The sequence below is a fragment of the Helicoverpa zea genome, chromosome 8 (assembly GCF_022581195.2).
Source record: "Helicoverpa zea isolate HzStark_Cry1AcR chromosome 8, ilHelZeax1.1, whole genome shotgun sequence".
NCBI classification, from domain to species: domain Eukaryota; kingdom Metazoa; phylum Arthropoda; class Insecta; order Lepidoptera; family Noctuidae; genus Helicoverpa; species Helicoverpa zea.
Genome location: NC_061459.1, coordinates 11,076,051 through 11,104,041, shown reverse-complemented (window position 1 = coordinate 11,104,041; position 27,991 = coordinate 11,076,051). Strand labels below are relative to the sequence as shown.

The 27,991-nt window shown below is 36.1% G+C and overlaps 1 protein-coding gene across 5 annotated transcripts in view; it reads right to left on the bottom strand.

Annotated features, from left to right (window-relative positions):
* The window catches only part of LOC124632192 (teneurin-m), a 202,197-nt gene that overhangs the window by 49,246 nt on the left and 124,960 nt on the right, over positions 1 to 27,991 (bottom strand). For all 5 annotated transcript variants that reach the window (XM_047166898.1, XM_047166900.1, XM_047166901.1 and 2 more), the window contains exon 4: positions 5,000 to 5,038. In XM_047166898.1, coding sequence (XP_047022854.1) covers positions 5,000 to 5,038 — 39 coding nt within the window. The remainder of the gene's footprint in view (positions 1 to 4,999; positions 5,039 to 27,991) is intronic.

Genomic DNA, 27,991 nt, shown 5'->3' with positions numbered 1-27,991 from the left:
TTTTTTAGATGCGACGTTGTTATTGTAAGGGCGAGATGGTTAATGATGGTGTTCGTAGTAATTATACAATGATTCACGTGGAAAGTTTTACTTGTTGATTTCTTTATGAAATATCCTCAGATTCATACAAAGAATTCGATGAAAAGTCCAATTTGTGGCAATTACCCAATTTGTATTATCAAATAATCGTGTGGGCAGGAAGTTGTGTCATCAATTGATCATAAACAGTGTTATTTATAAAACTTTACAATCCATTTAATTTTATGTAAATCAAATCTAAAGACATAAATAACAACTCCATTCAATACGTAGATTGCTTTATTAATTAACCAACTAACAACCAAACGCTGGTTACCAGATAATTTCTTGGAACTACATACAATATGTAAACGTAATACCGGCAGCCTACGCAAAATTGATGTCTATCGTTATATTGAAATCCTAGTGTATAATGCCTAAAGTGCTTCTAATATTAGTATAGCAATACAAACTGAACAATAGGGAGTATTTACTTATAATATTGATACCATTAATCTTAGCCAAACATCGGCCGTGCTCCTACGTAGGGGTGTATTGAGAACAATTTCATACAGTACCTTGAGATGGTATGAAGTGTAATTTATACAGGGAGATTGAAAGAAGTGATAAGTTTGAAAGATGAACGGTATTATTGTGCTTTTAGATGCATGGTGTTGCTTAATTGATTGGCTGAAACGCCATTTAGATGCTGTCTTTCTAAGATCATGTGAAGTATTGTTTAGGGTGATCTGTATTAATGCCATATGAGTTTGTCATGTTGTAGGGGGTTGTAAACTAAATCGATTTAGGACTATTTGTACCAGTAGGATTTATAACTATGTATATGAACATTTAAGAAAAATAGTCAACTTTGTATCTTTTTGTCACATTACATAGATTTTTATGTCTAGAATCGATTAGCAATAAAACGTTACCGGCACTGAAATCCCCTACCATGACTAATTCAATTAAAAAACCCAATAAAAGTTTTTTGGTACTTTTCATAAGAACAGGGAGCGATTCTCTTAATATCCAGCTTTTATATCACCTGAGTCGAAAGATGTTCAGATAACGGGGGGATCCAATCTAATCATCTTGGAACTTTTGACGAGTAAAACTGGGACATGAAAAAAAATGTCGTAAAATCGACGGCGGATCCGCAACGGGCAACGCCGGGAAATGATTTACTTATGTACGGGAAATGAGAAATTTTACAAAGAAAGATTTATCTATAAGAAATTTTATTTCGACGGATCACCGTGCCTGTTAATCTTTAAGACGTCGTAATTTTCCATGATGTGAATATTTCAATGTAATTTGTGGTAAGTCAGATAAGATTAGTCTAGAACTTTTGGAAGGACAGAGTAAAAGATTAATCTCCGGTCATGAAACATAATTAACAGTTTCTTGGGCATTAAATAACATAATATATTTATTTATTATCTAATCATCATTTCAGGAACAAAGCATCCAAAGATCATCACGAGCCTTACATTTCCTCCTCACAACACACACACAGACACACACAAACATACACACATATACCTACACATATTAAAGCATATACGTATATGAAAAGGTTTCCGCAAGGATCAGGTGGAATCGTTCTAATTATCTGTGTTCCACAGGATAATGTTCGTAATATCGCCGGGAACGCGTACAAATTTCCTGTTTACCCCTACAAATGAAAAGGGTATTTAATTTCTGTATAAATCGTAGCTACGGATGTCTTGCGAGAATAATTGCTTTAGAAATAAAACTGTTGTTTTTCATAGTTTTTTTTGTTTTATTTTTGTCCGTTTTGTGAACTGTTTCTTCTGGTTATTTAGTGTCCAAGAGGTTTTTGTGTGGGAAAGAAATGAATATTTTTTGCTTAAATTTTTCTTTAAACGTGACTGAACTTCTTAAAACAGTTCTTCGTTGTACAATATAGCTAAGCTAAGTAGATGCTTAAAAACCATTTTATCATTTAGTATGAGGTGGACATACCAATGTGGAAAAAAATAGTTCTTCATTTAAAAGGTTTACAGCATTTATAAACTCTACTAACACAACTACTACAAAACGACACAAAAAAATCCACATTCAAGCACGACCCACAATGACTGGCATCCAACCCCCAGAGAATCTATTTTCGCAGTACATTTTCATACAAACTCGAGTGTCACAGTCACCTATATATGTGTAATGCGATTAGGTAAACAGCTTGAAACAGCTCGCTATGTTGCACTCTGTACGAACTGCCCGATGCACATTTTAACCTCACACATTGCTCCGAATTCAGAACTTGGAAATAAATGGCACATGTTTCGGATGCTATGGTTAATTCTGAACAGAGATAAATGGTAAAATAATGTAATTGTTTCTTTGTTTGGGATATTTTATTTCTCAATAATTATAAAGAAATAAGTAAGAAGAGGTAAGTTTTAGTCTACCGTAAACTTAAATATTTAAAGACTTTAATGTGAATGTCATCATTTTAACACGAAACTCATAATAATATTTTAGATGTCACTGGAAATAAGACTTATGTATATATTTAAAATAACTTTGAAAAAAAAATATCGCTTAGTTAGAAACAAAACAAACTCAAACAAAATTAAAATAATGGTTCAAAAACACACAAAGCGCCACTGTGTCGCTAAATGGAATACACAAACCACACAGCACGGAACTAGGCAAGAATCCTTCTAACTGCGCTCATTACACTATAACCAGCAAATTACGTTCCAAGCGATTGTTTACCCGTTAGATAGCAAGTTAGTGATTTCCAACACAGTGCAGTTTAGCGTGTGGAGTTCGACTTCCTAACTTATCCAGGTGTTTGATAATTTACTTGGATAAATTTTAATGAAAACTTACTTTCAGCGGCTGATTTATTGTGTTGAACTAGTTGAAGCGCTTTAAGCTGGATTGTGTAGATAACTAGTTAGTTAGACTGTTTGTATTTTATGTTAGCGGTATATAAGCATTCCGATTTCTGTTGTCGAGTATAAGTGCTAAAACGATTGATATTAATTGTTTATGTATAACTTATGCCATAAATTAATTGCGGTGAACCCCAAAGACATTATAAAACCTTACAGTCTTAAAAATGTGCCCACGGCGGTAATAACTCTCATTCAAAAATAATCGAAATAAGTTAAAGTATGAAATGAAACCCTTAATTATATTGAAGACTGCACAGAGGAAGGCCATCTGATCGAATGTTGAAATATTAAAGTAATTGTGTGCATTAAAAGAATGGTTCTGTTTCGAAATCGGCACTGACCTATCACGAAAATATAATTATCTGATGCTAAGAATAAGTACAAGAGCTGTAGATTTACACCTGTTTTGTTTTACTTGAGGCGAATTATGAGATTTTTGAAGTCGTCCAGATTTCAGAAAAAATATAGAAAGAGAAAGAGAGAATGGACCTAGAATAATTTGAGAACGTCATTTTTTTACACTGAGTGAGTGAATTAGTGACTTTTCCCAGAAGGAAAAATAAAGGCATTGGGACTGTTACACTACGTTGCGGTTTAAATATTCATATGATTTCACCAGGATAAGAAACCAACTTTATGCCTACATTACACCAATAAACGCTAGCTCAGATATGCACGAATTACAAGCAAAAATAAAAATAGCAACCTACATAAAGTTCCAACTCGCCATCCTTGAAAATATCAATCATTCTGACATAATTACTCGCACTCAAACTTTCGGATGCATGTGAAACATACAAGAGTGAACTTTAGCACTTTGGAATAAGAGTTGTAATGCATGCGGAATAAAGTTTGTGGAAAGTAGCCGCTACGGCAAAGTTGTGTGGAAATGTTGAAGTTTTTGCTAAAGAAGCCTGCCTAGTTGTATGGATGAATAAATTAGTACGCGCTGCTGGCTAGACGTGGAGTTTTAAATAAATATTCACTGCAGTATTGTGTATGATAACGTGTGGCCAGTACAAGGATATATTGTAATTTTGTTACGAATAAGTAAACGACTTTTAATTTTAAAGATAATACGAGTCATACAATATAATGGTTCAAAATTACGAGTCAATATATGTAATTCCATATCATGGCGACAAACTGTATGGAACTGCATGAAAACAAAGCTTTTCACGGTCCAACAGTTATTTAAGTATCAACAAAACAATATTTCTCCCCAAATAGCAGGAAACGTGTAAATTTAGTGATTTATGCAATGAATTCCCAGTCTATGTTTGGTAGTGACCCATGCGATTATTTATCTCGTCCCCTACCACCGGTTCTCGAATGAAAACCGATCGAAAATTATGACAGTGACGGATGAGTCGTAATCTTATCGGAACTAACGTGTTTTGTTGACGGTACACGAACGCTTTGTTTGCTGGCTGTAAACGAAAGATTATATCTTCTGCTTGAATACAATTAACGTTTGTAAAGGAAAGTTTTATTGAACTGTGGATATGAGTGGATTTATTTATCGGGTTTGTATCAACAAGCGTTGGTATTAGTTTCGTTACCAAGTAACTAAAGCCGAAGAGTTATGTAGGCAACTATCGGGTCACGCAGAGTAAATTTCTTCTTTAACAACCTCAGTTATATTTAAAATACAACACGTATAAGGGTTATTTTCGTTGTTAAACTCACAAGCAAATCAATCGACACACCAAAATCCACACATTTCATCGTGTAATCGAAAAGAAAAAAACCTACAGTCTATATCGTATTATTTCAATTTCTTGGGAACTTAATCCTCGTCATATTTGCTCGGGTACAGTTCAATGGAACAAATGGTTGTGACAGGTGGGCAACCGTGTTAGAGTGACTGATCTCTTCAATACTGCGTCCGTGGAATGGAAAAAAAATGATAGCTATTACGTCAGTCGGCGGCCTTTTGTGTGCGAATTTTTCCACCATTTTTTTTTTGCGTTCTGTTTTGTGTTCCAAATCTTTCATACATTGGACTGTGAATTGTTTCTGTAATGCTCCGTGTGGTTTGCTTTACTTACGTTCGTGGTCTGGCCGGTCGAATGTGGACCTCAGCATTCCTAGAACAACGAAAAATAATGTTTAATTTTTTATTTGTGACCATAAATCAGTGTTTCGACTTTTCAGATCGAAGCCACGAAGATAAAAATAAACCATTCATCATTCAGTCAATTAAAGGACAGGCACGTTAAAGGCATTTTCGATTTCCGACTATCGTACAAACCTGTTTAATAAAAAGAGGCGTTTAAGTACCGACCTCCTATAAAATATTCATTCATCAATATGGCTACTATTATCCATTCATCATTTTACATTCACACAACTATGGTACAGCCGCTGACAAAAGCGCCAGCCAATTAGTTTGTTTAACGTTGTGTGCCGAAAGCGCGCGTTGTCATGGCAACCGGTTTATGGTGGGCACGTGTTAATTGCCCGGCCTCTGTCTGAGCGACTAACATTTTGTACCATTTAGCACCTCCCAGCCACGTTCATAATACATACAATCGACAATACACGATATTAATTCAAAACGTTTTAGACTCTCATTTCTAGATAATTTATCGCCATTTTGTAGTCTGCGAGCTCAGTTTTCTGTTTTATCTTTGTTATGTTCGAATGTACTTTTTACGAAGCAATTTATAACAGTTTTTAATGAATCGACGTAGTTATCTACGGTAAAACGATGCATGGCGTCGGACGAAACAATTTATCCTTGACTGTATTTTAAATTTAAATTCGTTCATTACACGTCTATTATTACGATTTAAGTTCGCTATGAGCAGTAATTGCTTTAATTATTTCACGGCTGAATAAATAATGTAGTAATTAGATTGTGCGCGACAGTACTGAGTATTGTTCTCATCGCACATTGGGTCCGTTGTTAAAAGTTTGCGCAGACTTATTACAGGAATGAAACAAAGCTTTTTGTACGGGCATTTTCAAATTTAATCAATCATTCTATTGATTTAATAGTTTTAGTGAGTGAGTGTACCTGCTGCATGGTTGGCTAGACTTCTTGTTATTAGCAATTAAAATACAAATATTTTTTCTTTTATACATTGAAAACTGAAATTATTTAAACTAGAATTTAAATATGTCTAAGCTTCGTAGAACATAAATTGGTAAGAAAAGCCAATTATTTAGTTATCAATAAAGTACTAAACAACCCCTGTTATTATTTACCTAAAGCATAATATTTAAATAGTTATTTATACATTCAAGTCTCGATAGAATAAAGGTAGCATTAATTGAAATAAATGTTCAAAGAATAATGCTACTATTCATCCAATTAGAGTGGAAATAAAATTGTACATTTTGTACCTCGTTAGTAGAATCAATGTGTTTTGTGAAGGCTATTATTTTGTATGTCATTGGTGATCACAATCAATGGCTTTAAGTCTTTATGTGACGTTGAAACACACGTGACATATAAATAAATAACAGCGTCTCTTTTGTTTTATGTTTTTGGTATTTTTTTAATTTATTATTTATTTATTTATAAGGTATATTTTTAGTAATAATACCAATGTATAATTATAATAAGTACTCATAGGTATGCGTTAGTTAAAAATTGAAAATTTTAAAACTTATTTATATGCAAAGTCTGTGCCCAAATATGGTTGATCGAACGATGGGTTCCATTGGGTTCACTCATTACGCCTAAAGGCCAAAAGTAGTATTGGTAGGAGTATTACTGAGTATACCTAACACAGTTAAAACAGGTATAACTTCACAAAGATGCATTGGCAAACAACAATTTCTAGCACACCGAGATAAATAAAGAAGAGTACATTTTACGCCGCCGACAAAAAGCCTGGGAGGCACTTGCGATAGTCGATTTCCACATACGAACGAACGTGTAAAAATAACTTACGCCACAAACAGACGTGGGGTGCGTAGTGTTTATTATTTCATTGTGTATGCCCGATGAACTCGCATCTTTTCGATATTGGGGTGAGTGAAAATTCCTTTCAAAAAACCTCCGCGGTATTATGAAAACATTTCGACGCATCGCCACGTCTGCGTCTTGGTATTGTGAACATGTGGCCGTGTCTATATGGATCCATTTTGACGGTTTTATTACGAAATGCGAAAATATGTGAGATTAATATTTTCATTTCGAATGTCCATTTTTGAGGGTATGGATTTTTTGTGCATTAGAAGCCCCTTTTTGAAAAGAAATATTATGCTAAATAGTATTCGGTTGTTATGGGTGAGTTGAGTATTAGAATACTCGCCCATAAATGCTATCATTTTAACCGAAACTAATTTACCTTCTTGCCTTTGAGGCAAAGGTAGTGTATAATTTACACAAGCATTTTTATTACACCGTTCTTATATAAAAACTCGATAAATGTAATAAGAGCATGGTGCACTCTTTTTTACTTTTATTCCCATTTGGCACGAAATGAAGGCAGTCGAAGTGCATACTTAAAGTGTGCTGTAAAAATACGTAATAAACACTCCCCTGTTTGGGGTGAGTATGTCTGTTTGCTCATAATCATCATCCCTTAGTTTTCTTTTCATATAAAACGTTACTTCATCTTCGTGCGGTGTTTCGTCATTAGGATGAAATAGATGCAACACATGCATTGTCTGCTCGCTTTGTATCGAGCGCGGTCTAAACAACCAATTCACGATTACGACCGCCAAGCGCCATAAAGCACAAATAAATCAAACAGTTTATTGAATAGTAACATCAAAACAATCCGTTGCAAGTTAACCCTCAAACGCGAGCGTGACCGCGCGCGGACCGATCACGACATTAATAAATAACTATTGCGACAAAAACTGACGACAAAGCGCGCGTCGTGAGTCACCGGTCGTGATTCGTCGCACGTGTCCACACAGATCGGAAGCCGATCCGTACGATAAGATCACGACTCTCTAAAAATAGGACTTTCAGTATACGTCGCTTAGTTAATTGGTCATTTTTACTTTTTAATTATAACGACTCGTGACGTTTTAGCGAACGCGGGTTGAATTTCGATTCTTTTAATGAAGCGTTTGAGTAATTAATTCACACAGAGAATTATTAGCATTTCATTTCTTTTACGATTAGGAAATTACGGTCTTTTTTTCATTAAACATTTTGGCTGGTTGGGTAAACAGTCGTTAATGAAAATTTATTTTGTTATGTAGCATGAGCTTAATTAACAAACTATGCGTATTCATTATTCTTCAATCGGCTACCTATTATAAATGTAATGGCGTGGCATCATAAATTTTGCAAGCGCATAAATAATGACATAAATCACAAGCGGTCAATGAAACTGTAAAATATATATCATTATAATTGTCTGTTGCGTATTGATAAAATGTCAAAGTTCATTTGGCGGGCTATTCCTGGACGGCGTTGATTGGCAATAAGAAGGCCGAGTAAGTGTTATTGGCACTAGGAAATGCAGGATATATTGACTACTTACTTTCTAGAACAATGATAAGGGAATGCAGTCACATTCGCTGTTTAGGTATACGTAGATATGTAACATAAAGTATGCCTCTTCAATGTCGTCGATACAAAGTGATTCCAAAAGACCTAATCATATAAGGCGATAAGTTTCGCAACTGACACAAGACTCGTAAGCAATCATCAGTAAGTAACAGTTAAGTTATGACCTACGTGCAAAATCACTTTCATGATCTTTACGATACGCCCAAATTTGTGGCATACAGTTAATAAAATACAGCAGAATTGTTGCGAAAACAAATTATACTTGCAATGACTGTAATATGGGAGTCGTCTCAATTATCAAGTTGGGTTTACAACCGTCTCTATAAGGTAGTATCGTTCCTATCTCCTTTATTGCGATGCCATAAAGTATATGTGGTGGCCGACCACACCCAACTTGGGCGACTTTCGGAACAGCGCGGCACACAAATGTGGACTTGCCAACTTTTTACTTATAAATATTGTATTCAAACTTCTGTAGGGTGCGTTAATTCAAATTCATGGCCCATAAATTGATAGGTAATATGTAATACGTCTAAACATTGTGTAATATCTACATGTGTGTAGGTATGTAGCTATTCAGTGAGTGCACGGAAATGGTTCGCTCGTCACAAAGCTGAATATCATTATTGTACATTATCCTAACGTCTAGTTAGATCAACAAGTAGATATATGTCTCGACGTCACTAACTCAATGATTTATGGCTGGTGCGGGCTAACTGACAAGACCACATCACTTTTTTGCCATATGAAGTTTCCTTACGAGAGTGAGAGGTTCAGTAGGTCTTAGCCGAAAGGATATTACTTTACTAGATACGGATCTCGCCCGCGACACTTGAGCGCTTTTATGGTTGTAATAACAGATATCGCGTTGATTCGATTTGATACGGACTGCTTCGGTACTATCGATTGCTTGATTGCCGAGACCATTTAGTAAGAAATGGCTCGTGAAAATCGTAAAACGCTGCTTTTTATAACACTATTACGATAACAAAATTGATAAATACAATTTCTTCGTTAATATCAGCGACAGTACAAAAACTAGCAGTGCTAAAACGATTTAGTGAACAACGACCTCTGAAACTGGTACTAAACTTTTTTTATCTCACCAAATAGGGATGCTGCACCCGACAGTGAGCGCTGTAAATTAATTTCCAAGTTCTACCACAATTGTATCGCGTTACAAGCGCAGAATGCAACTCTCAGAACCATATATGGCGACTTGGGGCCGGCTGCCATACCGGGCTGGACATAAATGGCCGGCCGTTACCAAACGCGGTGGCTCGGGACAGCCCGCAGCGAACGGGTTAAGTGACACACGCTCGATTTTGAAATACGTATAAGAAAGCTTCGTGTTAAATGATAATTAAAAGTAAGGGTCTGTTTGACCGCACACCTTGTTACGTAGGGTTGGTAATGAGAGTTTTATTGATGTTAATTTATTCGTTGAGCGGCGATTATCGATTTTGAAGTACGTACTTTATTATGTCGTATATTGTAGTCAGATAACGATGTTAACATTTTTGTACAGATTGGATGATATAAAATTACGCTTACTTTTAAAGTATACATTTGCATACTTTGTAGTGATTTATCTATGTAGTCGATTTTTGCATGAAGCACGGACCCCTTAAATTGTTGAACAAAGTTATCCTAATAAAACAGAAGGTAGGTAGGTGAAATAATCCATTAGCGATATTCCAGATTTTTTCTTTTTTCATTAGAATTCATAAGAGACTTAGTTAACAAAGGACGGAGTTAGATTGGAAAAATTTATAACTTGCAAGATTTGCGCAACTCAAGTGGCGCGGTATTTGCATTTTAATTGTAGCCGGGAGCGGGGCGCTAGAGAGAGCGGGGAGCGAGAAGCGGTAGCGGAGCGGAGGAAGAGTTAGTAGTATTATTAGTATATGCTGTTGTAAACATAGCAGATCCAAATAAAGATTACGATTAGGATAACTATTGGTTTTTCATATTTAGGTAATAATTAATAACCCCAGTATAAGTTTGAGTTGTGAGAAAAAGGAATTCTTTTAGTTTCTAGAAAGGTATAAAATATTATTGCTCTGATTGAGAACGAAGTTTACTTGAAAAGATTTTCTGGAGTACTGGTTTGAGGAGTCTAGAATAATGAACTTATCGCTATCACAGAGAACTTGGGTCCATAAAACAGCAAGTAATCTTCGACTATTCATACTTTTGAATTCATGCATATTTTCACCACTATCGGGAATTTGATGGCTTTGCTTTTATTAAAACCGCGTTTGCTTCCACCGAGTTAGCTCTTTAAATATATTTCTCACCTTTGTTTTTGTGAAGAACAATGCTAGCTCGCTTTATTATCTACTGATTGGGTTGATATAAGATTTAATGAATAACACACCGACCAATGAGCTGGAATCCAAACCTAAATAAAATAATTTCTAAGATACATTTTTAAATCTATTGACTTATTTATTGAACTAGATAAAGGCCTCATATGCGAGTAAATTCACAGTTTTAAAAGAGCGATACGCGTTTGACAAATGGGATGACATTCGATTTATAAACCGCCAAACTAACAAACGAGCCTAAAAACCAAAATGGCCATATATCACCAAGTTATTTGCAACTTTGTACTGGTTTAACGTTAACGCTGAACTAAAACGGTTGGTGTTTACAAAAGTGTACATTACTTCGCTTGTGTACGTAGAAGTACATAGTAAGAACGAAGTCAGCCACCAACCGCTAAGTGTGAGCCGAGTTGGCGACTCATTTATCTCTGTCGGCGTCGCGATGTGGCCTCGGCTTTACATTAGGCTTGTTGATAGCCGTCGGGGTTAAGTGAAACGTCTACCTAGGAGGGTGTGAATTCGTGAAAAACATGTACGTTTCGCCTCTCAAGCTCACATGTAGCGAGTTTTTATATGACATGCGATATCGATGTCACCTGCATTCATTTGTACGGGACGACAATATCGACTGATCGATCGGTTATTTTTGTTTTAACAGTGAATTGCTTTTAGTTGGGAGTGTTGCCATGCAGTGCCAAAATCAATCTGACTAACTTTGAGACTATATTCTGTTTTGGTATTTATTATGAACGGGAATACTTCCAAATAAGTATACTATATACCACTTATAAATTGAGCGGTACTTTCTCGTTATTCATTCCAAGTCCTGCCCGTAATAACCCACCATTTCTTGGCTTCATAAACGACTAAAATAGAAATCTAATAAAGAAATCTTTTCCTAAAACTTTTCATATAAAAGTGGAGAAGGATTTTTATTACAACGGAAACGGTAGTTAATTTTAATGTTGCCAGTAATTAACAAATCTTAAGACCCTTGAATATGGGTAGGAGAGGGCTCCAAAGCTTAATCGCGCCGGCCTTGCACGTGGCTTCAGTCATGAGCTGTAGCGATTTTGTAGCACGCTTTAGAATTTTTTGCAGCTATGGATTGTTCTTAGACTTGTTTTCATTTATACATACTGAGTGTTGTGTACACGCGTATTGGCGTTTGTAAATCTTAAGGATATGGGACTCTTTGCGATTGAACACATTGTTTATTGTTATATTATTATCCAATTTTTTTCCGTCTTGGAACATTTTAAATAAAAGTAATTCATTTATGACTGAAATATGTATGTGAAATATTTCACAGTATCGCTACATCTCACAATCGTACCACAACCTTACAACTCAAAAGAGGTTTTTCTTGGATTTTTCGTAGCAAACGAGAGAAGGTAAGGAAAATTAGATATTTTTACCTTCGGCTTAATGAGGAGTTATCAACGTACTCGAGCAGGGTCGAGCACTCGTTCAATATCCAGCAATTACCTTTTATGGCCCACTAGTGCCTAGTAATTGATATTAAAAAGTTTAGGCGCATAGACAAAATCCTTGCTATTTTGTGAAAATTTTAATTCCCCGCCCGTAAAATTATGCAAGTTGCTCCATAGATTTTAAGTGCTAATTCGCTTTTTAAACGCAGCAATATCCTAATATTATTTCATCACAGATTTTTTGTTAATCCAAGTTTGGAAATACTTACATAATTCAGGTCAGTCCAGCTATTATCGGAATGATGGCGCTTAAACTCATTTTACATTTACATCATTTACATTTTACATCCATGGAAATGAAATTCGCGCATATTTATATGGCATTTTCACCAATCACCTGCGTGTTTTAAATTTCAAAACTGATCGGCACCACAATATGGATATTTGTATTCAGCCAATCAACCAATCAACTCGTTATTCACACGTTTATTATATCCTTCATTTTGCAGCTTCAGCACGTTGGGCATATTTGAGAACTTCGTAAAATATGATAAAAGATTGACGGATAAGAAAACTCTCATTAAACTCAAAGAATATAGGCGTGAAGGTATTTAAACCGAATGAAAAGATTTTGCAAAGGTGAAGTTATTTAATCTAGCGGAATATCCCCTTATTCACAATATTAGAATATGACTGCACACCGATGAGGGGGAGTTTCGACGTAATCAGCGTCTGATCACGTGTTCCTTTTGAAATCGGCTTATCCTCTACCCACCAAGACCATAAAACGTCTAATATACAGCCTTATTCCCAATGGAATAGAGTTGACTTTCCAATAGGAAATTTTCAATACCCGTGAAATGTTCACCCTGACCGCCCGGACGAAATTCGTCTTCAGCGTTACCTTTGAACAAGTAATTATGGCGGAATTCCTGAATTAATACTGAGATAAGCCGCTTCCGTATTCCTTCCATTTTAAATAGCATAAAAATGAGGCCTCAAACCATTATCGACGCGTATTTCTTTGTAATTTACGAGTTTCGCTAATCAACGGGAGAAGCAAATTGCGTTTATAATCTCATTTCATCATCTTTCAAAGCAGTGGGGTGCAGACTTTTTGTAGGTGCATAAAGTTTGGGTGAATGTTGGAAATCAAATTCTATTCTGAATCGACAGGAGTGAACAACTATGTGTTGTTAAAAATTCACAAGTTTCGCCCCACACCGCTGCGGCGTACGTTTGACATGGAAATGTGCAAGCCTACTCGTTGCGATTTCCCGCGGAATTTATTCAAACGCCGAACGCCTCCCCTCCCCGACCGCGCCCTAGACCGCACGCATCTGTCTTCGCATTGATATGCACATTCGATTGTCGACAGTCGCGTGCAACGGACGTGTGTAACACACATTACTATGAATGCGTTCAATTCTTTTTAGGTGAAATTAATTTTGGTTGTACGTGGAACCAAAAACTTTCTGCATTTTACTGGTGCATGGGATTGTCCACCCTAACAGAAACGTGACATGTACGCTGTTCATATAAACTACCTTTTATTAAATGAGTAGAGACTATAAGGAACCGGAACATTATCAGTATTGATTCGAAATTCACTTCAAAGGCCCCCATTCTGATTGATACCAGTATAAACCAATATAACGGTATAATTTTATAACTAAATCGATTTATCTAAAACTGAGATATTAACATGTCAATTCAAGATGTGTATCAGGCGATGACTTGCGGTACCACATGGAGGGAAGAAGTTAAATTAGGGGACGTAGAAAGATAAATGGCGAAAGCTGTCAATATCTACTTTTCATTAATGGTTCAAAAGTGTGTTTGCGTGGAATAAACGACGGCATTTCTTGTAAAGTCACTGTCTAATGTAAAAGTGAAAAGTTTGAGCGTTTTCTTTTAGTAAAATTTCCTTCAGAATGTTCACCTTATTAAGTAGCAACTGTTAAGTATTTTCCTTAACAATTCGTAAAGCCTCGACCTTTTGTGGTCAAGGCGCTTTGAGTTGTGCCAAGTCACTCGCTTCAGCTTGGCTGGCAGTACAAAATGTGCACAAGTCCACTTGCTCTTGTATTTACTGAGGTACCGCAATAATTATAATAATTTCCTTTATTAATGGATTTTTAAATCGGCCCATATTTTTTCAATTACGACCGGGTAATGTTATAGAGCCGAGTAATGACGCTTTCAGCGTGTCGTTAACATAATACGTCTTTACTAGTAAGTAAATATATTCATAAGGCGTTGTGAATCACGAAAGCGAGCATGTTTGGTAAGCGTTTCGGTGGCTGTGCACGGTTGCACACTGTGTCTTCACCGTGTAAAACACACACTTATTTAAACCGACGTGATATGTGTGCGTTTTCGTGTGTTTATTGATGGAAAACATTAACTTTGGTAAGGCATACACCATGCATGAATATGATTCGTGTTTTGGTCTGGTAATGAACTCATGTTTATTTTTTATGACCATTATTTATTTGACATAAGATATAGTGTTGACTAAAAGTTGCATACATACATACATACGAAAAACACATATTATTTCGTTGTTACGGATCTTTAAACTATAATGGCCTTACTACAAAAACTTAAACACCTGATTTACACTTGTCTAAAAAAATTGTGGCTGCAAAATGAACCATATGTCAACGTCATAATTTGACATGTTTTTAGACAAGACTTAAACTGACGTTTAAAAGTTTTTGTGGTAAGACGGTAATAATTTACACTTATACCAAACTGTACATAGCTATTGTAAATATCATTAACAATAGCTACATCGATTCTTTGTATTTATACATACTTAGTTAATTATACTTGAGCTAGTGTGCACCTGCAGATATTGCATAAGGACAATGCGGCACCAACTTTGAAAAACAACTTATTGTGAAACTACCCGTAAAATTAAGTCTTTAAGACATCGCGTGAAGAAACTTAAATACTTAATATATTTAAGCTCCTTAGAATCTAAATTACTTACGTTCGCATGAAAATGCAAGTTAAATTAATTTGTGTGAGATGTTACACTTACTGTGCTTGAACAAACACTGTTTATTGCTTGCAAAGAATTATATGAGCGAGAAAATGTATTATTATTGTCGAGAAACACGTTTACATTATGTGCCTTAACATGCTTTACATATGTAGTACATTGGCAGTCCATTTTCAACCTTATGATTCAGGAATCAAGGTTGATTATGCCATAATTACGTTCAAAACCACAAAACACTGTTCGAGTAGCTGGAAAAATCTTTAGAAAGCGCCGCAGTGGCGTGTAGGGTAAACGTACCAATTATAGCGAGAGACGGCGTTCCTAAATCCCGCTGCAGGTTTATACCTCTTAATTCCTCGTTTTAAATAACAAAAGGCTGTTACTAGCGTTTTTCAGTGCCAGGTACAGGGTAACACACCCTCGCACCCTCTTAGCCAGCGATCTAATAGGTTAGGTGCCCGTTTGATATGAATGCCGAGGTTCAAAGGGTTCCTTTTTTATAGATAAGATTTCCACTTTCGGTTTTATTGCCATATTTATAGTTTCTTTTTGTGGTGAAAGTAACATTTATTTTAGTTTTTGCGACGATTGCTAGGTAAAAGTTTTTTTTTTATTTTAAGTTCGATGATTTATAGTAAAATTGTAGGTTTTGATATATGGAATGGATTTCTTTAAATAAATGTGAAGATCGAAGTGAATTTATTACATTAGCAATACTTTGGTGGTAATACGTTTCTGTCATTTTGGTAATGTAGCGTATTATTTAAAAAACGAATTTCTCTACCTAAGAGCTTTTCTACGAAACTGAAAAAGAACATTCAATTATGTAATTTTATCTAACAAATGAGTATTATTGAGAAAGGATTAAAATGTATTATATTTATCAGTATTTTCTGAGAACCCATTTGCCTTTATAGGCATCTGGTAACATGTATATCAAGTAAGGCCTTTCAATTGCGGTGACCAGTGCAGTCGGCAGGTAACTAGAGTAATTACCTCACTAATTACAGACTGCATAATCGATAGGCTGTGCACACAATTCTATAGCTTATACTTAACGTATTAAGGTATATATTGCGTTTATGGTTAAAGACGTTTTAGACGTTTGGTTTCCTAGTATTGAACCTGGCACTTGATTGGCAGAATTCCAAGTGAAAATGTAAACGTCATTTTATTTAATTTGCATCTTAAGATTTGACGTTCGGGGACTAAGGAGGCTGTTTCCCATCAGTAAATCACAGTTTTCTGACAACTGTGTTTCTAGTTTTTAGCTTTCTATAGTGAAATATTTTTTGACATAAGTTCATGAGTTCAAGAGACTAATCATCCTAAAAAGTTAGACTTCTGCCCTCTGTGTAATAAGCTTAAATAGTGCAAAGTCTTCAAAAACAAAATAAAACGAAAACGTAAATACATAGCTAACAAAAGCTCTCCACTAATACTCGCTCAGAGCTAGATGAAGACAGATTTAATCTAGAAAATATAAAGTCAGTGCATTTGGCGGCCGTTTATCTCAACTACCCTTATAAGGCTAGTTGTCATTGATTCTATACAGATCCTGGTAAATAATGGCGCATATCAAGTTCCTAACATAAGTTCTATTTCAATTGAAATAGCTGACAATATACTTGAAATATTCGTGGTGTAGGGCTAGCAACAACGAAATAATTTATAGTTTCGAGCAAGCGACTGTTTTAGTTATTTTCACTTCGCTCTGAAAGTCCGACATTTTGGTTTGACCAGGATATAATGTACACATTCAACTGACATGTTCACAGTGTTTGGTTATTTATGTACAGATTAATATAACAAGTTTAAGCCGTTTTCGATAACGTCATAAGCTGAAAAGTCGATTTATGACCTACGCTTTTTTTAAAGGTTTTTAACCTTTCGCAACTTGCACACATTTTTATACACAACTGTCCTGTTACCTTTGTTGCCTTTGTTTCATTCCACTGCTGGGCACAGGCCTCCTCTGACACGGAGAAGAATTGAGATATTATACACAAACAGGCCTTTTATTTGCGATATTACAAGGGTTTATAACCAGCAATCAACCAGACATGTATTATGCGAATAGAATATTTACAGAACAAAAGTAAGGCCACTAACACGCCACAAATAAAATCAGCACAATTTCTTTACCATTCCCACATTAAACAGAAAAGACGTTCAAACAAGGCAGCATGTGTGTGCACCAAAGTGAACAGCCGAGAGATATCCACAAGCAATTATGGGTCGGTGCATTGTTCAATTTGACTTATTAGTGCGGCCCATGCATCCGTAATTGGAATTATTGGCTAGGAGGCCGACGTCCTTTACACTACAATAGACGTCTTGTAATCTGTTCGCTGTAATCTTGTGAGGCCTAAGATACACGACGGTATTGTGGTGATGGAGCCAAGAAGGCCTTGCGTTTTGTTCTTGCAATTGCTGTGCAATTTTGGTTGGGTATTCTGATGCTGATGAAATTTGGAAGGGCTATAGAAAATGCAATCTTTTATTGTTTTTATTACTCTAAAGATTTAAAGTAAAACAATTGTTTGTAATATGAGAATGCATTTATTACCAGTCATAAAGAGATAACTACAATGCTGGCGCGATAGGGTCTTTGGTTTCATAATACGGATTGAATATCGAGTTTAAAAATGATGATAATATTGAGCCTGTCCCAATTCGAGCCCGCAAAGAAATACATACAACAGGCTGAAGTTAAAAGCTAACTTTACCAGAACCGCAGCCTCGGACACATCCCAGTTCCGTACACAAAGTAACTTCAGTCAGTCGTGCGACCAACTACCGCCCATTCATTGTACTCGTCTAATCACGCCCTAATTCGCTCATGTAAAGTCCCATTATAAATTGTGGGACAAATTATACAGCTATACCTTATAAATACAGTATACACAATTATTAAACACTGGTACTCAGCTGTATCTAGTTAGACTGGAAGTCGACCCCAGCATAGTTTGGAAAAGGTTAGATAGATCATGATATGGCACTGCAAACTTACTGTAAAATCAGTGTTTTTTGTTTGTGTAACTTACTGGGGGTAGTATTAAAAGGACCTATTTAGTTTTAAGAAAATATGTGGTTAGTCCAGTTCAGTGAGCGTAGGTATTGGTGCGATTAATTGACGCGTCACTGCCTTCAATTAGCAGCTAGATTTGATAAGGACAGTCATGTCAATCTGTGATCTAATAACCTTATGCTAATATCACAATTAATGCGATAATAATTGACGTTCTGTTGTTAGAGTGCAGCAAATATTTCTGTTGTAAAAGCTTAGAGTAAATATAGTTTGGTTCGTGCATGTTTGTACCCTTTAACGTCTAAGAAAAACTAGGCACACAAATAGATCATATTCTGTATTAGGTCAAAGGATATTTTATACGCCGTAAATACCTGCTCTTCTTGTGTGGGATATTCGCAGTGATACGATAGAGGAGATAAAAGCGTACCTCTACATTTAAATGTGAACAGTCTGTAGGCTGAACACTGAACAGTGAGACCCACGTACCCCATTCACACACACATCACGTTGACGCGACTCAATAAAAACCTATCTATTTGAAAAATCATTTCTGTAAAGAATCGCGCAAACAATACCGAATAGTGTTGCGGCATATATCGTATTGTAACTTATCGATCTGTCGATGCATTATTGAGCAGACAAGCGGGAACTCGAGTCGATACCACGTTACGGGGCCGAACAACTCCTATTTACCTGGAGCCGTTCTATTTCTGAACGCGAACATTGTTTATGGAATCCATAATACACGTTGGTGCGGTCGAATGACATTTCACAAAGAACAATCACTATTTCGCCATTTTGAAAATTTATTTCTCATGTAATGTGTGGACGGTGCAATTTTGTAAGATTATCTAGAATTTTCTTTTCATTTTTAAATTATTTTTCAGACGACACTTAAGTAAATACCGCTTAGAATTAAATATTTTTATTAAATTCTATCACAAAGCTTCATACCTCATTATAACACGTAAGAATTTTAAATTATTTGCTTCTTTTCAACCAATTAGAAGACGAACGTGACTAAGAGTTGGCAAAATATTCGAATAAAAGTAAAAGAATCTCATTAATTCAAGATTATGTCGTTCAATTAAATGAAACGTAAATCAAATTATACAATGAGCTTTGTTTTATAAATAACCTTCTATAATACTTCGTAAAGTAGTACTGTAAGATAGACAACAATAATAAAAGCGTCGTTGAAAGTTGAGACGGCAATAATTCATAAGTAGGTTGATGGGCCATTGTCTTCAAGTACCGTATTAACTCATATCCATTGACATTCACTTAAGCAGTACATTTTATGTCCCATTTTATTCTTATATCGGGCTGGATACAAAGCTTAATAGCACTTCAATATTGTGTTGTAACGGGAACGTTTATAGTACGGCGATGGCAGACAGTTATTACATTCTTGAATAATAGAGGGAAACTTTGCGGACTAAAGTTAGTCAAGTATGACGAGGAATCTCATTATACAGCGAGTTGATTTATTTATTAACGATGCCATGGCTATGAATGATGATATGGATTTTAATATCACTTACATGTATTTTTACACATGATTATGTGTGAATATTTTCAAATTATAAGATATGGTAAATGGCCAGGATTCTGATTCTTTATTATTCAGATTTTTTACCGAATATATGTAGCAAAACCAGATGTTGCCCTGTGATTCCAACTGCGTTTCGAGGAGACTACTTCTCATACTCAGAACAAAAAGTAGCATATGTCCTTTCTTAGGCTCAGACTATCTATTAACCATTTTTTTAAACCGGTTCAATTTCATTTCAAGTACTTTACTATGTATAAAAGCTAATGAAACTTTGAACTTAATTTCTTAGAACATCATTAAACTAATTCTATTGTACCACGAATTAAAGTAATAACAGAACAAAGTAAGGTTAAAATATAATAAAATGAAAACAAAAATGTAATTGAATTTAAGAAAACTATTTTTTGTAGCTCAAACATTTGGGTATCTTGTAAAATGATTGAATTACAGTTTGTTTAAAAATATTTTGTCAATCAGATTTATTAACTTAGTGTTTGGAGACAAATTATTTCAACAGTATGGCGTTTTTATCAATTTTCGTAATAGTGGTCCTTCCTAATAATTGTGTTAGAACGTATGTCATTGTCAACCTTTTATAAAATAATGGCCGAGTAATACACAGGGGTTTTCATGTGAACTAATAAAAAATTGCTCCATTAGTAGGAATTTTCCGAACGCTTTCAAGTCCCGATTGCTTCGACATATCGCCGCTCTAAATCTCACATTTCCACAAAATAATGACTTCATCAGCACCATTCGATTTCTGTAATGCACGCTCCGGCGCCCGGCGTTTGATTCATACATTATGCTGTAACAGGGAGCATTCAAATTGCTGCTCAACAACGAAACCGCAACGTCACGTGTCACGGCCAATTCACACGACAGATCAAAGGCATTGAGAGGAGTCAGAAAATTCTATCGATGTTTCAAACACAGGGCCATCACTATCGATACGTTTTCGTGTCAGAATTTCGCGAATGCATTACGGCCTTTTGTGGAAGTGGGCCAATCGGCGGTGCTGTTGCAATTATCGAATGGGTGCGACTGTACTGATGCTACCGACGTTCTTTGAGCCGTGCGCGTCTATACTATCTGATTGACTTATATTTTTTATTTTCTGTGCCAGTGTACCGTATTGGGTTTTAAGAGATTTGGTTTGTTCTCGCAAACTGGGAATAGGGGAACATTGTAGCTTAAACTGTTTTGAATTTTGTAACAAAGAATCTTGTTAAAAAAATCAAATTAAGCTCAGAAGCAAACACATTACGCAAAAATAGGCACCTTCAATTTAGGGAAAACTTGGCAGCATGTAAATACAACTCAAATTACGTTCTCATTCAAAAGTGGATATTTTTTCGTCGCACGAGGCGTCTAATTTACAATATAAATAATGACGAGCAATCGCGTTGAATCCGAGCTATTTACCTTTGAAATGTTCGCGGGGCGACAAAGGTGGCTTAACGAGCCACCGAGAAACGGCGGCTTCGAATTATAAAAGTTTCAGTAGAAATAAAACTGAAAGTGTTCGAGGGGCGCTAGTAGATGCGGGCGTGCCACAGACAGTCACGGTACAGTTTAAATAAATTGTGATTTACAGACGAGGTGCATTTACCTTGCGGATTGATGGGGTTTTTTTTTACTCGAGAAAAGAATTTTATTATCGTGTCGAGACATCTGGATGTGAGGTCTATTTGTATCCAAGGAGTCTTTGTATGTGACTGTATCACTGTAATACATTTTTCGGATACCTTTGTATTTTTCAGCGAACAAAGACTTGGAGTTTGGATTCAAAGTGTGTCCAAAACAGATTCTAAATGCGATGCGTATCAATATTAAGTATTTTCTTTCTAGTAGTACGCAGTCTCATAATTAATGTACAAAACAAGCAAATAGTGCAAAGGCAAGTAATATTTAAAGCCTAATCAAAGTTGTGGAGTAAGCATAACTAAGTTAGCGCAACTTTGACTGTAAATGTACGGGGAATTCTTTATAAAAGTTTTAGTTATTCAGTAATATAGCTACTGTATGAGCTAGATAGGGACAGCGTGCTAGGAGAAACACGTTTAGAGATAAATGAATGCGTAGGGCGTTTGTGTTAGGCTTAGATAAGGCATAGTATTCGGGTTATTAATAGAAGGCCTAAGTCCTATGGAAGAAGTGTAGTTGGTAGACTTATACATAGGATAGATTGGCACATGTCTTAAAGTCACAGATTTAAATAAGACTAGAGAGTGTAGAGTGTGTTACCCACTTTATTTTTTTTTGCCTCATAATATTGTGAACTCTCAAAACACAAACTCATCTGTGATTTCCTATATCTGCACTCAAGAGTACAGTTATTTGTTAATCACCACGGCATACAAGAAGGCTCATAGGCCTTATTATACGAACACCATACAGTAGCCACTGCACCCGGAATCCCATCTCCATAAATATTAAATAGTTTCCCATTAAAACATATCTACCATACACTAGCACATTGTTGCGTTGATAAACAGCGTGACGTTAGTTTGACATGTGACGTCATCGGAGTAACGTGACGTGAGGTATTGTTTGTAGCTGATATATGTAATTAATATGCGTTTGTCTGTCAGCCTCATTGAGGTTGTGGACTTGTGGATTGCTGGGTTTGGGTGTTAATGCACTCGGCTATTAAATAATGAACCGTGCCTAAGTTTGATATTATACTTTGGGTTTGGTAAACAAATAGATGCTTATCTGCAGTATAGTATTGACTCTTATGAGGTTGTAATAAGGTCCAATTTTGTTTAACATCTCCCACAAACTTACCCGCAGCAAAATTGCAAGCCTTCTGTACAATGAACACACAAATCCGGCCCCCATTTAAAACAAAGTCCGCCAATACTTTTAACTGCACATTATCGTTTAAATCAGTATCTATTTGTTGAGAATATGTATATATAAAACAGTATAGCAATGTTAAGGGGAAGCCTGCGAATGTCGTTCCGGGCCCGCAAACTTCTACAGTAAACACGGTAGGGATGCGACATCTTAAATATAGATTTGCGATTGTGTTATCGATGGAGCGAATGAAATACGTTGTGTGTGAGGGTGTATAATATGATAACAATGTTGGTAAAGATATAGCAATTGTTTATTGACTTGCAGAACGAAAATTGTTCGTGTATTTTTTTTTATCTACAACATATCTTTAAATTAAAGAAAATAATTTTTTTTTTGCTCGTCTTGAAGGATTTGACCATGTTCTGTGAATTTAATATAACACAACATTTTAGTATTCAAACTTCACAAATGGTAAGATATTCTTTTACAAATCATCTAAAAGAACCTAACAATTTTAAAGTCACAACAAAATCGAGAGATATCGAAACACAATCACAACACTATCCCAGTTGAGTTGTGCCATTCAATCGCTACGTCATTTTGTTGAGCCTCGCGAGCGCGCTGTTACTTAGGATTACGTATTGTTTGCTATCAACTTAATTTCTATTTCTATTGATAGAACATTCAAGTAATTGGATTCGCTGTCTCGTTCTTTCCAAACGTTCTAGAACTTTGATTTGAGTTCTTAGACCATTGATTCGGTAGATTAACTTTTAACAAACGAACGCTGCGCTAATTAATTGGGTTGAGTTTGTTTCTTTTTGAAATGAAATGGTTCTTGAAAGTTTATTTATGGTGCAGTATTTTAATGATAATTTAAGATTATTTTTATTCAGTTCAAATTAGATTTTTGAGATGAAGATATGCGTAAAAAAATAATAAAAGAGTCATCCATATTGGCGGCCATTAGCGAACATTTTGACCCCTACCATTCTGGGTCACATTACAATAAACCTAGGCCCCAAACAAGGCCCAACTAAGACGGACGCGCGAAGCAACATCCCCAACATTCTCACCTCGTAGTTAGCACGACTGAATGACTAAACAGGGTGTCCATATTTAATCTGCGCGCCGCGGTCGTATCGGTTTAATGTGCGGCGAATGCATGCATAATTCAGGGCGCACCGAGCAACTTGGCATGGTGTGTTCCGCGGCATAATGCGATGTCTGAGTTACGTTCCGCGCCAATGTTGGCCCCAACGCTGTAATTTCTGCCTCAAGACGATTGTTGGTGAAGTTGGCTATCATTGGCCCAAAGGTGTTATGTTTGACAGCTGCACCATTTCAAAAATAGAATGGGCGCGAATGTTTGGCGTATATGGATATGTATGGGTGTATGGGTGCTCTAATGACATAATGGCTCTGGTTAATGCTGTTTCGAGTTGTGCAGTAATATTTTAGAACGCAGCTAAATCAATTATTAAATTTTACACGAAGACAAAACGATCTATCAAAACAAACGAAACTAAAGATACGTGAGTCTGTTTTTTTAGCAATCGACTCAGTTCCCTGGGCAGCAATAAATCGTGGTCATATTGTCCGTTCGCGTTTTTACGCCATCCCCATTCACCTGCGAGCCACGTATTTAATCTGGCTGTAGTTCGCTTTGGCATGCATCCTCTCTCTTGGGGATTCAAAGTTTAGGGACCTAGAAGAATATGTTCGCTTTATAGCCAGTTCGGATCATTTTTGAGAAACAAATTGCTTAGTTGGACTCGTAAAACTGCGAGCTTTAAGGGTGCTATCTTGTTTTGAGGTTTTTCAGGGCATGTACGTATTTTGTTTTGAGTGTTTAAATATGCAGGAGTTACTTCTACGCTTTTATAATAATGGAACTGAGCAAGTTTGAAGTTCAAAAGTGATACGAATCTTCTGATTTGAGAGCATTCATTTTGTGAAACATGGCAAAATATTACACACACTCTGTGCAGTTATTTACTTTGTTAATTTTCATAATTATTTTATATAAGAGGTGTTTAAAGATGATGTTTGCGTGTGGTTTGTCAAAACAAGTAGTTGAAGTGTTGGATATTTATATTGAACTCTGTAATTAATACCAGTGGGTACATTAGCAAACTAACAGCTACCCTGTCCCGAAGTGCGGCACTCAGGTACATTTACAATGTTTAACAAACAGCTAAAATTTATATTATAGTAACCATTGTCAGCATTAAAATAATTGTCGCGCACCCCTTTAACAACGTCGCGTTATTTGTGTTTAATTCTGTACACATTAACGAAATGAACATCGTTGTTCGCACAGTCCTAACTCAATTTATATAATGAATGCCATACATTACCCGTTTTCTGTTAACAATTCGCTATGAGCACTCCACTTGCAAAGTTTGTCTTCGTTGTGTCAACAGCGGCTGAGGTGGCATTCGCTGCTGTGCTGCCGCACCGTGCGGACGTCTCATATTTATTTTATTAATAAATATGTTAATACCGAGGTAAGTAGCGTCGCGTGCATTATTCATCGGGAACGGTGGCTCAGTTGACACAGCAACGGATAGTCATGCAAATTCAATCCGCCGAGATGCGGCCAAAAATTATCATAATTGTGACGTTTTTGTTTCTATACCTGCGCTCAGCTCGGGAAGTTTAATCTGAAGTTTGCCCGACACTTTTAGTTTTGTATAACGCCGTCATCACATCCCCATTTGCAATTCAGATGGTCGGAAAAGGCGGACGCGGGCCGGATCCGTTTCGCCTCAACTTCTGCCGCGCACTGCGGGGGATTTGTTTGAAAAATACGCAGGTCCCCGGTTGAGGGAACTCTTTTTCGTCTTTGTACACTGCTTTTCAGCGTAACGACAAATTGAATAATGTTGTAAACGTAGGACCGAGTTTTGGAAACTTTCGCCTTGCTGATATGAAAGTGGATGTTGGATTTTGTTAATTCTTTTTGTCGGACAGTGGGTCGGGTCGGTTGGGCGCTGATGTTTCGGGAAGGTCATGTTTAGTAGACAAAGCTAAACAGTGATGGAGCCTTAATGCATGTAAGATCAACTCTGATTAACTGGGGTGACGTCAGACAAAGGACGGACATCATAATCTATCTCTGAGATGTATTTAAGTGAAACCAGAGCAGGGCAACACCGAGGCTTAGTTTAAGCGAGACGTAAATAACCTGCTATATTCGCTCTGACGCCGGACTGGCCGGTGTAAACCGCAGTTATTAAATGTTATGTTGTTCCACGCGGTAATCTTATGAAACTGTTAAATACGCATTGTTTTATACATTCATTAATGTTAAATAATTTATGTCGGCTAAATTACTATTTTGCAAATGTACCTTCTGAGAATATTAAGTTTAATTTCTCAAACATATGGATATATTAAACCGGCCAAATATAATTAGATTGTGGTATAATTTTAAACAGTTTTGGACATTTGAGGACCGTAACATTCATCTCGACCCTTGTTAGACCATTTCGGTAATATAATTTGTTGAATTCCTTTGCTATCACCTCGCAAATGAGCCTAAAACGTTATAAACAGTCTTTAAATCGAGTAACACCGGTCGTAACCGGATATAACCAGTTTTATTGCGTCTAGATTGGAAGTCAAACGTTTACAGATATTATGTGAGTTTTTATAGTGTCATCATGCTGTAAATACCTACAGGGTGTTAAACTTGGCCCTTGAATCGTAAACGTAGGGTGTCGGATCGCTTTTAAGCCTACCGATCAGACTTTATGTCACAGTGAAGTGTCGTTTCGGATTTATTACACGATGTGAGCCTGTTAAGTGGCCCGTAAAGTTTTATGTAAAAGAAAATTTTACATATCGATCTTTGTAGTGGACAGTGGTTTGCGAAAATAAAGGGTCACCTTTACTTTTGTTTCAATGTAGGCTAAATGTGCTGTAGGTACATTTTGTCATAGATGTCTATTGTTATGAAGAAATGGAATCTTCTGATACCCATGTAGTTTTGCAATGGAATTACGATGGTTAAGGAACATGGGCTTTTTTCCTCGAAAATAAAACTTATTATTAATTTATTGAAAATAAAGAACATTTATTCGCCTTTGATTACCAATATGTGGGAATGCCGATAAAATTCTGTAGATACAACTTTATATTATGACTAAAGGACGTTCTGTCTGCTGTGTGGTCTAAATGGGTCTCGGAACATTTCGTGGGTGTTATATGTTGCATATGGGCAAAGGCTTTATGGTAACATTTTGATATTGCTATAAACTACAAATGCATTACTTGGACTTGATAAAATGGGAAATGCAAAGTATATTTTTTTGACCACACATGTTATCAATAAAAATATGTAGCAATGAGACTGGAGAATATACTTTGATTATATTAACAAAACATCACGTAAAAAATATTGCGAGCGTCAATTGGTACGCACTTCAGTGCCAACTAAGAGAAAGTATCTTTGCAAGTTCATGTTTATTGATGATAGGTACCTCTATAAAATATATAGCATGATAAATAATATAAAAAAGGCGAAGACGTTGATAAAAGAGCATCAAAACCTCGATGGTCCGAATCTGATGTTCTATTTCCAAAATTCCTATTCAATTTTGGAACGTCTGCGTCTGCCAATCAGCGTGAGGGCGCGTGGGTCGCTTATTTCCGTTACGGTAGTGTTTGTGATTTTTTTTCGCCGCGTGACGTGGACAAACTTGGTGCATTCATCACTGCGTCGACAAGTAGAGCTAAGAAGTTTTCGAACGCGTTCTTTTTTTTGTTTTTCTTTTTATTTCGCTCTTGGCTTTTTAGCTTTGGAATGTTTGGCTATGTGGTTGTGTTGCTTTAAAGGCACGAAAAAAAAAAATTGTGAAATCTACAGCTAGTGTTAAAATTATTTTCGCAGGGGTGTATATCTGCATTAGTCAAATAATTAACTTTTATGTTTAAAATAAAGAAAGAAATGATTTATTTATTAATTATATTCCAAAAGTTTCCTCTATCCAATACTGTTTACGTAATTGCAATCCATCTTTTCGAGTTTTCACTTACATATAAATGAAAAATTACTTCATATCTAAACATTCGTACATCTACGCGGAGGACCTATACAGGGGGATGTTTTAGCAAATGAGCGTTGGCTGGAAGTCGACGAGGCGCCAACTGAAAAATTTGTACCACCCTCACATTCAAACACGTCCTGGGAATTCGTGATTGTATACATATGTATGTACGTGTGTGCGTGAGTATATGTGTAGTGTAAATGGAATATTGCCATTTACGAAGTAATTTGTAAATATTGGGCTGGTAAGGGAAGAATTTGGCTTACAAATCAAGTTTGTGTTAGCTTTGGGTTCTATATGATACTTGATAAAAAAGGATATGAATTTTATTTTAGAG